Below are 13,640 nucleotides of genomic sequence, written 5' to 3' on the forward strand. Positions count from 1 at the left end.
TCAACAATGTGGTCGACCATATTTATCAGTAATAAATTGACATAAGGCTGCTCTCCTATTGTGTTCTTCAAAATAAGAAAAACACAAACAAAAAACCACAACTCTCATTCAATTATGTCACCACATGTTTCTGAAACGAATTCATTCTTCTTATCTTTGACAAAGTTCCAGTTTTTATACATATTTTTCTTCATATTTTCTGTCTCAAAAATAAAGAAACTCAAGTTTTCGCAATATTTTTTTCATGGGCAAATTTCTAATAACGATTTTTTGCCTTTGGAATTCTTGTTGCGGGCGTCAGTTGTTATAATCATTTGTATACCTACTTCCTGCGAGTCTTGAAATGCTGATAACGTTGAATGAAGAGATCATAATTTGTATGAAATTGTCAATAAGGTACTCGTAGTAGTTCTTGGGAAAACATATTTTCAATAAAGACAGTTCAAAATGGAGCAATGCAATTTTGATATAAATGCATTTGTTGATTAGCAGTTGGACAGCAGAAATATTATGTCGTTTTCTCTCTATTTCCTTCAAGGACATGCGCCCACAACTATTTGTCATTGCAACATGTTGAATTTTTATCTATGATGGCTATATCCTCAGTAAAGAATATCAGATGCATTATTGGATCCTGGTTAACTGTTTTTTTGTTACCGAAAAACAATATACTTTTCTGAAGGATTTTAGTGTACTGAACTCGAATCTGATATGTGTACAAATAAATAAGCTCCCGTTTTTGAAATATCTACTAATGTTAAAAAATGCAAAAAATAAACTTTTTTTACTACTTCGGGTAGTGTCCGACCGAAGGTCGATTTTCAGCCTAAGCCGAATTACACTGGTCTGCAAGGAAATCCTCCTTTAAATAAAACTATACTTTTCTAAAGGATTTTTGTATGCTGATTCCGAATACGAAGTCAGAATTCACCTAGCACGTCACGTTTTTAAAATATTCCCGTTAAAAAATCTCAAAAACCCATTTTTTGATGTTTTCGAAGAAATATTTGGGCATAATGTAATTTTTTCAATTAAATTGTAACGGCTTATGAAAGAACTTATTTTTTTCTTTCAAATTCAGTTTTAATCTTCTCAATATCTCTCTTCTTCTCCGAGATATCTTAATTTAAGTAAGTTTAGTAGGTTTGGTATATCTTACCATAAAGAAACTGATCTCTAAAAATTAATATATCTCTCTCCCTAGAACAAAAGTATACTTTTCTAAGGGACTTTAGTGTGCTGATTTTGAATCCGAGCTCAAAAAATTTCGGCCAGCTCTGGTTTTTGAGATACAGTAGTTTTTTTGAGATTTTCTAAAAAAAACTTGATTTTGTGATACTTTAATGCGAATATCTTAAAATCCTGACGTGATAGAATTTTTTTTGACTTCGGATTCTAACTCAGCATATCAAAAACTATAAGAAAAGTGTACTATTGTTCCTAGGAGAAACAAATCTGAAGCTTTACAAGGCAGTTTATCGAATAGTTTATTAAAAATAAGATATTTCTAAATAGAAAAAATAGTATATAAAATTACAAAACACGTAAAAATTTTGTTTAATGTTTTTTATTTTGGTTTTCTTTACATATTTGACTTTTTAAATATAATGGGCATTGATATTTTACATTTTCCTTAATTAAGGTGCTTTTGTTCATGTAGGATTTACCAAAAAGTGAAGGATTTCGAAATGTCTGCTTTTATTGTCAATCAGTATTTTAAAAAATGAGTAAACATAAATGTAAAAGAACATATTTGGTGTCAATCGATAGGTCATATTATGAAGAATAAGTCCTCCAAATTTGAGCTCAATGCGACAAATAGTTTTAATTATATACAAGTTCAAATGAATCTAAAAGAGGAATTTTTTAGAAACTACTCACATTTTTCAAAAATCATTTTTACACAAATGGTACCTGATAGAATTTTTCTGATACCAGACTTAGATTCAGGAAAGTCTAATCTCTCATAGTATCAAAAAAATTATTTGAAGGAGAAAAAAAAAGTTAAATTTTGCAGACCAGTGTTATTAGGCCGAAAGAAAATCTTCGGCCGAAGCCGAAGCCTCCTTTCCAATTTAATAAAAATATAATTAAAAACTTCGGTCTAAAATGGCCGAAGCCGAAGGTTTGGCCGAATGTTGTTTTCTGGCCAAATTCGGCCAAAACCGAAGCTTCGGTCGGACACTAACTTCGGGCGTTATTTTTTTTTCTGGAAGGAAAATTGTTCTGAAGCACTATTTTCTCTTAAAAACAAACTTCCACCGAAACCAGTCTATTTAAAAATTAAATGAAGATATTGATAAAACTCGAGATAACAATTTTACATGACATTACGATGATGGAGAATGCCAAAAAAGTGGGTCCGGCAATTATGTGTTCAGACTTGGTGGTAAACAGTTTTAGGTGGTTCGGTAGGGGACAAATATAGTTTTTTTTTATGACCAAAACTATAGGTACCTGTGATATAACGGAAATAGAAAACTTAATTTATTTCAAAAACGTTTCTAACGATTTTGATTAAAATTTTCTGTTTAGTGTTACACATACGAGCCTTCTTTTGAAATGAAAAAATATTATTTCCATCGTTATTTACGGTACCTGCCATAGAACGTTTTTTTTTTTTGGTATTATGAATTTCTCGTAAACGACGAAGCAGATTTCAACGAAAAATAAAATGCACGACTTTTGCTTAAATTTTTAAGACTTTTTATATAGAAATTTGGAAAAAAAAATTAAATTCGTTTTAAAAAAAAATTAAATAAAATCTGAAATTAAATTGCCCTCCAAAACAAGTATGCAGTTTTGATTGTTATATTAACATGCATTTTTAGAAAAAAAATTTTCAAAATCGTTAGAGCCGTTTTTTAAAAAACTAATTTTTTATAAATAATTTTTTGGAAAAAAAGTTTAAAAATAAAATTGTTATGCCATTTTGTAGAAATCACTAATCAACATCTAAAAACAAAATTTCAAAAAAATTAAATGTCCCGTTTTCGAAAATTTGATTTTTCAAAAAAAAAATTTCAAAATTTTTTTAAAAATCCAAAAAAATTTTTTCCAAATTTGGCTTATACTTAAATTATATAAATGCTTCTTCACAAAAAGTTTCGTTGAAATCGAATAAGCAGTTTTGGAGATAATCGGATTTGAAAAAAAACGGTTCTATGGCAGGTACCGTTAATAATGATTTTCAAAAAAAAAAAATTTTTCATTAGAAGATAGACCTTAGCTTAAAACTAACATTTGAATTTTTTAAACAAAATCGTTGGAGCCGTTTTCGAGATATTTCAATTTTACTAAAATCGGTATATGACAAGTACCGTTATTATTGGTCCAAAAAAATTAATTCCAAAAACCCCTCTGGAGAGTCGCCAAATAACGCTACATACCAAGTTTGACATCAATTGGTCCATCCGTTTAGGCTGTAGCTCCTTATACAGACAGACAGACAGACAGACGCACTTCCGGGACCCACTTTTTTGGCATTGTCTACCATCGTAATGTCATGGAAAAATGTTATCTCAACTTTTTTTTTTTTGTACGAATGCATAACTTGATATATAGTACCTATATCGCAAGTAAAAATTATACAGAAACGTTAAAATAAACGTTTATAAAAATTTTATATAGTTTTCAAAAAAACACTTTTTTGAATTTTTAAAAAAATATTTCAATATTTGGTTTTGATAAATCAATATTTTGAAAACGGGTAAATGAATTTTACTGAAACTTCATTTTTATGAGTTGAATAATATTTTCTTAAAAATTGCATACCAACTTTAGTTGGAAAAATATTTTTAAAAACCGGCTCTAAAGATTTTCGAATTTTTTTTTTTAATTCTCTTATTATACAAGAAATCAAATGGCATACTTGGTTTTGTGTAAAAGATCATTTAAAATGGTGCTTAATTAATTATAAAAACTAATTTTGTTCAGTAAAAAGCTTTAATATTAGAGTTACTTTTAAGATATGAGTAAGTACGTACGACCTCAGTCGCACCCAAGTAATTTTTTTTTTTTTATAATGAGCGCGCACTAAAGGGATTAATCTACCCTTAATATGATGAACACAGTACGAGCATTAGGAAAATAGGGAGGGGTTTGAAAGGAGATACCGATGTACATTAGTTTTGAAGTCCTGAGTCTTGAAATGGGATGGAAAAACAGAGGCGGGTAATGCGTTCCACATTCGCGTAGTGCGGCTGAAGAAAGAATCTCTGTATTTTATATGAATTACTTGGTTTTATAGCATTTGGTATAAGTGCGATTTTTCTCTAAATTACTGAAAGATTTCAAGTGACGCCACTTTTTAAGACTTCAATATTTTTTGAAACGAGAGAAACACTTTCCTAATACCTAGAACAATTAAAAAATTTAGTAAAGTTTTTTTTTAAGAAAATTCATATTAAAATGAAGTTCATTTTGATTATAACTAAGTTTAAAGGGATTCTATAAATTTTTATTAGAAATCTTATTCTTTTCTTACATCCAATATACTGCAATATTTAAATAAAAAAAAATGTTATTGATAACTTTGAAACTATATAATTTCTATCTTCGTGACCTTTTTCTGATAATATTCGAAATTTCGAAAGTTTAAAACGTCTTTTTCAAGACTTTGAATTTTTGAAATATTCAAAAATAAAAAAGCATCCAAAACCAACAAAATAAATTTTAAGAAACCTCTTAAAATTTAAATAAATTTTGTATATTTCCTGAAGAAGAACGTAGACACGTTCGAAACGTCGATAATCTACAATCTAGATTAAATAAAGACCTAAAGCCCGCTTAGGATTCAATATTTTTGAAACTAGTTTGAATATTAGGCTATTCATTTTTGGAAACATCTTGAAATCAAACCGAAATATGAAATCAAGGATCTTTTTAATTTTTTTAATAGTTGAATATGCAAGTGAAAAAAAATTCTTCCTTCATTAAGGCTTAAAATTTTGAGTAAATTGCAAAAAACCGTAAAAATAGATTTAAAATTTAGAATTTTTAAAAATTTTCTTAAAATTTGAGAGTTTAAAGCCAAAACTGACTTCAGAGTTGGATTCAGGACGACGAAAAGTATAAAAAAGTACCTACTGCCACATTTTTTTTGAAAGTGTTATTAATGTACAATTAAGACTTATACTTTTATAGTATCTTCACAATAATTTTTCGCTTCTTCGCTCATCGGGGCATAAACACATAAGGTAGGGGAGCCAAATAAGGCCCAGGTAACAGATTTTTCTTAAAATCTGCTAAATTTTTGAAAATATCAGAGAATTGTTTTTTTTTTTATAATTGAAAAGTATAATTTTTCGATATTAAAAAAAAGCTAATACTTTGCTACATTATTTTTTTACGAAAGAAAATAATTGAAGTAGGTATAAAATAAAAAAATGTATTCTTTAATTTTATTTTTACTAAAACATTTAGAGGAGAGTGGGGCTAAAAGTAACAGGGGTAAGAATTAACAGTTAAAAAAAGCGATGTTCCTTTCAATATTAAGAAACGCGTAAAGGAGAAAAATGCTCAATTTTTCCATATCTACCGGCACATTTTCTTCAGTTGAAGATTAGACGACAGGGTGAGAAGTTATACTAGTGGTGCCCAAAAAAAGCATGTTTGTAACTTTTGTTTTAAATTTTATTTTTGGTCTACCTATTTACCCGAAAAAGATAGAGTGCTAAGTGTTTTTTTGTTATATGCAATTGTGTTTTGGCTCAAATTGCGTGTATATGTTATGTCTATATCAGTTTCGCTTTTTTTTTTAAATTGATGTAAAATCTGGGGCTAGTTGTAACATTTTTCCGGGGCAAGTTGTACCATGTAAAAACCTACCTATACTGAAAAATTGTTTATCTAATATAATAAACAACCCAGGATATGAATGCTTGTAATTGAATTAGTATTTATTTTGAAATTGGAAACGCTTTTTTAACCACCACTTGAATTCATAAAGATTATAAAACAATTTATGAATTCAAATAACTTTAATTAAAGAATACAATTAAATTTTCTCTGGAAATCTTGGATTTGCTCCACTTTTTTTTTAAATTTGCACAAAAATTTCATGACTGAGGTTTGTTTTTATTGTTATTAATTAAAAATAAATAAATACAAACATAAATAAAGGTATTTTTCTCTTATTTTTAGTTCTTGGTACAACCTACCCCAGTATGTGTTACATTTTGCCCCGTATGTAGGGTAAGTTGAAACAACACGATTTTTTTTGGAAGCTTTATTTTTCAACATTACCGTTATGTTTTGCTGAATTTTTGTGATGGATCTTGCAGATAAAACATGGGTCTTTAATTTAAAAAAGGTCTGGTTGACCCATTTTCAAATTTGTAGGAGAACCATCGGTTTTAGAAAAAAGTGTTACATTTGACCCCACTCTCCCCTAACTTAATAGGTCCCTTAGAACACCTTTGTACTAATTACTTTTTTACCAATCTTATAGGAACCTCACAAAATCTGAAATCAAAGATGTCAATACAAATGTGATTCATAATTTCAGAGGTTTGTCAATAAAAACAAAACTGCTTTGTCACTAATATTAAATTTATAAAAATGACTTTAGTTCATAGATGAAAGATAAAAAAACTTTAATTTTACAAGTCACAAAAACAGATAGCTTCATGAAAGTTTAGAACTTATCAAGAAATACCAATAAATAGTTATAAAAACTCTCTCGGTTTTTTCCTTTACTGACTTGATTATCAACGCATAATCCCTAGTAAAAAATACCAAGTTCTAAGGTCTATTTAAAATTATCCAACCAAAAATATTGAGGCATAAAATTTGTATAAAGTCCATAATCATAACTCACCTTGATTCAGTTTCCTTGCAATCGCCTTCGATCGCATGATTATCTCCAGTAGGGATGTCATAAAGATTTTCTAAATTTGTTTGACAAATTTCGTAAACATATATAAAAAAAAAAACAAAAAAAAAACAAGATAGACAGGTGTATTTTTTAAGTGTTATCAGTAAAACGCTGACATTAATATCAATCCATCGAATTTATTCCACTTGTTTAACTCCTTCAAAATATTATTAATTTATGACCACACTATCGCAACTTCACATCACATTTGACAACAAAAGTCCATAATATGCAATAAAAAAAAAAAAAAAACAACAACAACAAAAACCAAAACAACGCAACAACTTGTTAATCGAATTCGAATCAAAAATCAAATCGCACCGTTTATGAGGCAGCTCTTGTATATTTCTACAAATACTATGTAGGTATTTATAAGTCGTCAAAGGACGAACGTTGACATTGTTTATCGATTAGGTTTATAGAGTAGACGACGTTGATGACGAAAAACCTCAAGCTTAAAGCAGTATTGTATTATGCACCAGACATACCCCCAAAAAACCCGTCCAAGGGGAAGTTCGAGGTGTTATGTTGATCGAAAAGAAAAAAAAAAGAAAAAAACTCAAAGTGAAATATCCGTCAGTAGTGCAATCTAATAAGTTCGACTACTTTGCCACACACCGTCACCGTCAGTGCCACCATAAACGTCGTAGTCGTCGTCATGTGTTTGTGGAAACAAAAGTGGAAAGTGAAACCACAAGGTCAACGATTCAAATTGAGGCAGTTGCCGCTTAATTTTCCACCGTATTGGCTTTTCCGCGCGCTCGAATAAACCAAAACTTTTTTTTTTCGCACATCGGGGCATAAACACAAGTTCACTTCTCTTCACCCCCCCACCATCACACACACGAAACAATGGCAAAACAAATACACAACCACACACAGCCACATCAACATTAACATCAACATCCGAGAAGAACAACTCCTGAGGGTTGTGAACTTTAGTTTACTGCTTTGCAAACATCCCGACTACTGCGACTTTAGGTACACAGATTTGCACAGCCAGTTACTGAGTTACACTCCACTCCGACCGCCAACGAACACACCGACGACCGCCAAAACGTCTGCACGTCTGCAGAAATGGAAAATCCTTGGTATTTTTCTCTCTCGGCTCGGCCAAGAAGAGGAACAAAAGAAAAACTCCTGTTCCACGTCGCACCTGTTTTCATTAAAGCACCTCAGTCGCGACTGACGAGACTCCTTGACAGCAAAAAACTTGCCACGACGACGACACACAAAAAACTCCCAAAGAAAAACTGCTCCAGCAACAGCACTCTTGCAGCGGAACGGTATAAGGTATACCTGCTAACGGAACTACAAAACAACGGCGCGGGGCCAGGAAAAAGTTACAACCGAACAAATTTCCATTCGAGGACCTAATTAGATGGGCTTGTGTTTACATAGACCCAAGGGGTGGTTGTTCTTTTTTTTTCTTCTCTAATTTTTTTTTTTAACTCCGAACTTTCAACCACCAGAGCGCGCCACCACAGAATAAGTTACCCCCCGCGAAGAAGGGTGGGTGTCAATTGTTTATATTTTTTTTGTTGTTGTTGTGCTTGTACTTTTTTGAATGCTCTTGGATATGAACCCGGAATACCTACTCATTTATAATAAGTTTGATGAATATGCTGCGCGGGAGGATGAATTTTTGACGAATTACAAAAAAAACGATAGCGACAAAAGGATGATGGAGGATTAGACACACAGAAACTATGCGGAACGGATACGGATACAGAGTGAATATGCGAGAGCACTTGTTGGAAATGTGTGTGGTTCGACGAAAAGTTACCTCGCGAGTGTGACTTACTCGGGTTCTCTCTCAAGAAAACACAAAACAGACATCGGCTTTATTCTACAACATCGTTTCGTCGACTTAGACTTTAACTACGACATCGACTTTTACGACAGTAGTCGTGTGTTATGATGTCGTTTTTTTTTTGTTGTTGAATATAAAAAGAAAAACAAAGTTAGTTCTGTTTTCTGAGCTTCTTGCACGGATAGAGTGTGACTAATTGGCGTTGGTGTGTGTTCGCGACGCAGCAGAGCTACTATACAAATATCGCCTTGTTCCAAGTTCCACTTCCAACCAAACTGATGAGATGTTGAACGTTCTCATTTTTACTGTATAGAAGACTTGTGAATAATTTCATCATTTTTGAAGATAACAAAACTAAAAAACGAACGAGGCGATGTTGTTGTTTTTGTTATTTGCATGAGAATAAATCGTTTGACAATGTCCTGAATTTGTAACGGTTATCGTTATGGAATTAATGGAAATGTAGTTCGGAAAAGGAAGGTGAAGACCGCAGTTTGATAAGAATGGAGTTTAAGAATGTGTATCAAGATGCGAGAGTATGGGTACTACCCATTCGGTAGTCTTGTATCTTTTTATAATATTTTTTTTTTTTTTCATCTTATGTAAATTAACAACATCAATGAAAGTTAGACATCTTTAATATGAAGTTTATAATTGATGTCTTGCAAGAAATTCACACTTAATATTGAACCAATTCCAATTCAGAAAATGTTTTAGATGTTTAAAGGAATATGGTGTTTATACCTATAACGCTTCTTAAAACCTTCCGAAGAAAATCAAATTTGTTATTGGAGTAAAAGCCGATTTAATTCATAGTTTTCTCTGGAGTACTTTACACGTGCCATCTGTTTTTTTTTTTTTTTTTTTTTCAAACGCTTATTTAAGTATCTTCTCATTCATATCAAAATAGTAACGAAGGTGTAAATGTGAAACTGTATTTGATTATTTTTTAAAGAATGCTTATGCAATGAATATAACCAATATATTAAGTCATGAAGTCAGAAAAAATTGAAAAAACAATCACACATTTTTGTGTAAATTATGAAACTCAAAACTCACACTGAGCAAGTTTTGTCGAAAAACTACATAGTTTTAAAACTAGCCAATAATATGGCTGTTAGGATTTTCAAAAAATAGCAACCATTTTTGCTGTCTAATGAAACACATGATTTTACTGCTTAATAATATCTACCCATTTTTTTTTTTTTAACAATTTTGAAATTATATCAATTTCCAAAAATTACATAAAACACTCACTAAGGGTTAAAGGGACACTAATGTGTCATAGATTCTATTAGTATGAACTATTAGAGAAAAGTTAACGAATAAGAAACCAAAGAGTAGACAAGATAAGTGTTTTATGTAGATATTATTGAAGAAAGTTCACTCGGGCGTATACTTACTATTTGTTTTTTTTTTTTAATGTTTTACATACAAGTCCATAATTATAATCCAATGAACATTGTAAGTTTTCGGACTCGAATATCAAACGCAACATTGTTAAACAAGCAACAAAAAAAAATGTCAAAAACTACTTAATTACTTTGTTGATTTAGGGTCTTAAAAACTTAAATTTTTGGCAAGAACAATATTTAATTCTACAATCATTTCCTCAAAATCGAATAATTTTTACTACTTTAAGTTCAAGTCAACCAGTAAGTAAGAAATTTTGTCCATTCAAAAGTGAATTCGTTCAAAATGTTGATTAATATTTTTTGAATATTAGTTATCATAAAAACAAACATTTTTAACATCGAAGGAAAACTCAATCCACCATTTGGAATCAGAGTGCACTTAATCAATTGAAATTATCTACATTTAGCGAAAAAAAATTTGTTTATAGAAAAACGTTATGAGTATTAAATATATGTATATTTTTTAATCAAAACACTTTAGCAAACAGTGATATAATTTGGCAAAATTCGTAGATTCGTATGCAAAATGGAGAAGATAAAAAAAGTGGTTTTCGTTATGCCGTCCGTTGGTCTGTGCGTATGTGCGTCTATGCGTCCATCTGTACATCGAGGTTGGGCCTAAACGGATGGATGGATTTGCTTGAAACTGGGTACAGATGATTTTGACGTTATTCCCTAGACCTGTTTTTTTTTTATTTTTTTAATATCTAATTTTTAACGCATATATCTCCAATATAACGTTTTCGAGGTATTGAAATTTTGTCGAAAACGGCTCTAACGATTTTGATTAAATTTGGTATACGTAATAGACTTATTGATTCTAACAGACTAATGCGGAGAACGGAAATATGGCGTTACCGTTTTTTAAAAATTGACATATTTTTTAAGTTTATATATTTCATGAAAGCATTAGTCAATTTTATTAAAAATTTACAGACATCATTTTGAAGTAGGTATAAAATGTAAAAAAAAAAAAATTTTAAACATTTTTGAAAAAAAATTTTTAATTTAATTTTTAAACTTTCGATTTTTTTTTTAATTTTTTTTTCGACACTAAACAAAATCTTAAATTAATTCAATTAAAAAGTTTAAGTGACCTCAATCACTCCGCTTAAAAATAAAAAAATTTTTCATTATTTTTTTAACTTTGTTCAAAATCTTAAATTTCCAATAGATATTTAAGATAAAGATACTGTGAACTACAAGAGCAAGTAAGTGCGTTTAATCCAACGTGGATTAAATCTGAGAAATTTTTTTTTTTTTTTTTTTTTTTTTTTTTATATACATAGTACTTCGTACATGAATGTACGAACTACTGACACTTATCAGCGCGGCAACTGAGGCCATTTGGCTGAGACAACACCAGACAATGACAAAGAGAAGGACAGATAGACACAAAGAAAGAACATATAACATAGAACTACGTGGCACAGAGGAGGAGACATAGTTGAAAATTGTCTCATATTATCGCACAGGTGGCTTCAGTTAAGCTGGCGATTTTTAGAAAAAACTTCTGAGCCGACCGTTGGGTTCGAACCCACCGGTCGGCTCGGTAATGTCAAATATAGAAAGTGTATTACAGAATTATATAAAATTTGTTCTCTTAGGAAAAATCTTTTCAGAGACAAAATAATACGTATACGCCCCAGTGAATCGATTATAATATTCTGAAGGTCCCGCGTTCACTACGGTATACGAAAACTATGACCTCTTGAGGTTATGTTAAGTATTTTTTTTGGGTGTTGTTTTCATTTAATAGCCTTATCTTCGCAATACAACAACAGATTTTTAAATTTTTTCTTTTACTGAAACAAGAATCAATTATCATTTGAACTAGAATGGAATTAATTTTACTATTTTTCCTTTGGATTCGGAAGACCAATTTATTTTTTTTTTAACTATTTATAACTTTATCTTATAAAATAGGAATATTTCAATTACTTAAAACGAAATTTAAAAACTGCACAAATAAATTGTTGCAAATTGATTTAAAGTTTAACATATTTAAATATTAACGACTTTTTTTGGAAATATGTATTTAATGATTTTTTTTTAACATTTCAAATTCATATTTAACCAAAAGTATGTATATCGTTTCCTATTACGTAAAAATAAAATATATTTATACACATATTTAAATTTGCGAAAATAAAAACAAATTCATAAAAAAGATTCAGCCAGGCAGACTTAAAAAATAAATCAATGAAAACTATTGTTACAAGTACATTTTCTATCTTCACTACAAATAGTGCTGAACGATAGATAGCTGTAAAAATCTATAATTAAATATTTTCAAAACTGCTGCAATTTGATTCGCTCCATTTCGAAATATCGTAAACGTGTGTAATTTGCAGCATCTGTGCGATTGAATGGGATTTCCAGGAAAACTTTTGTAATATGAGATATTTTATTGCTCATGTAGTTTTTCCGGCACTACACAAGCATATCCACACACACATCCTTACATCAATGAATACACACAAAAAACTCATCATAAAAGAAAATCCCTGCTCCCCATCGTCGTAAGCAGCAGCAAAGAAGTGTTGGAAGTGGGAGAAAGATAAACCAACTAAAATACTCATAGAATTTTTCATCATTCAGATAATGGAAAAATTAAAATTTTATTATTTTCACAAAAAAGGCAAAAAGTCACCCTCCGCAATCTCATAAACGACCCATCAATTCTGTATTTCCCAACCGCTTACTGCTTTGTCCACCCTCCAACCCCAAACCACTCAGCCACCCATCAACTTACTCACTGACGACGACGAGCAACAACGACCATTCAGAGGACGTGTATCGTTGATCGATTGAATTTCCACCCCCAACGTAAAAACGAACGAGGGTAGAGATTGTCGCCGAACTAACCCCACAACCCCCAATCCCCACAACGCTTCTCCAACGGCATTCGAAATCGGCACGAAGAATTGTAGACAGAGAGTGCGGTGTGGCTCTGGTTGCTCTTATCTCCTTCAATTATCTCTGCTGGCTTTGACGAGTGTCGACTGGCGACGACGACGGCGACGGCGATGATGACGAAGAGACGCAACAAACGAAGGCGAACTTTCTCGCGTCTGCGCTGTCAAATTATTTCTAACGACGACTAATATTGTGGGAGGAGCTTTTCGCCGCCGCCAACGTCGCTCGTCGCTGCCGCCGCAAAATTTCTTTTCCCGCATCGAATGGTTTTTCCTCCGTCTCTGAGAAAATGGATGTGAATTTCCTCCCGTATTTTCATATTTTCTGATTTTTCCGGCGAACGCATAAAAAATCATTGGAAACGCTCGACTTAATGAAGTGGAGGCGAGTGCTGGCTGATGTTTGGGGTGCATTTGGTGCAAATCGTCGATGGCCGAGCAATCGTGTTGCGGTTTTAATTAAAGATTATCGCCTCTCCGCGTAAGCTCATCCAACATCCTATTATTTGTCCGTCCGTCGGTGGATCCCTAAAAAATACAAAAAAAAAAAAGGTTAAAAATATAATAATGTAGAGAGATAAAGAAAAAATTCCATTTGGGGTTGATTTTGTGCGGTG

At 31.4% G+C, this 13,640-nt stretch overlaps 1 protein-coding gene across 2 annotated transcripts in view; it reads right to left on the minus strand.

The window, feature by feature from the left end:
* LOC129906413 (transcription factor hamlet) overlaps window positions 1-6,928 on the minus strand; it is a 72,849-nt gene extending 65,921 nt beyond the window's left edge. For both annotated transcript variants that reach the window (XM_055982175.1, XM_055982176.1), the window contains exon 1: window positions 6,821-6,928. In XM_055982175.1, coding sequence (XP_055838150.1) covers window positions 6,821-6,881 — 61 coding nt within the window. In that variant the 5' untranslated portion in view covers window positions 6,882-6,928. The remainder of the gene's footprint in view (window positions 1-6,820) is intronic.
* Window positions 6,929-13,640: the final 6,712 nt, after the last annotated feature.

Source organism: Episyrphus balteatus, chromosome 1, assembly GCF_945859705.1.
Source record: "Episyrphus balteatus chromosome 1, idEpiBalt1.1, whole genome shotgun sequence".
Taxonomy (NCBI): domain Eukaryota; kingdom Metazoa; phylum Arthropoda; class Insecta; order Diptera; family Syrphidae; genus Episyrphus; species Episyrphus balteatus.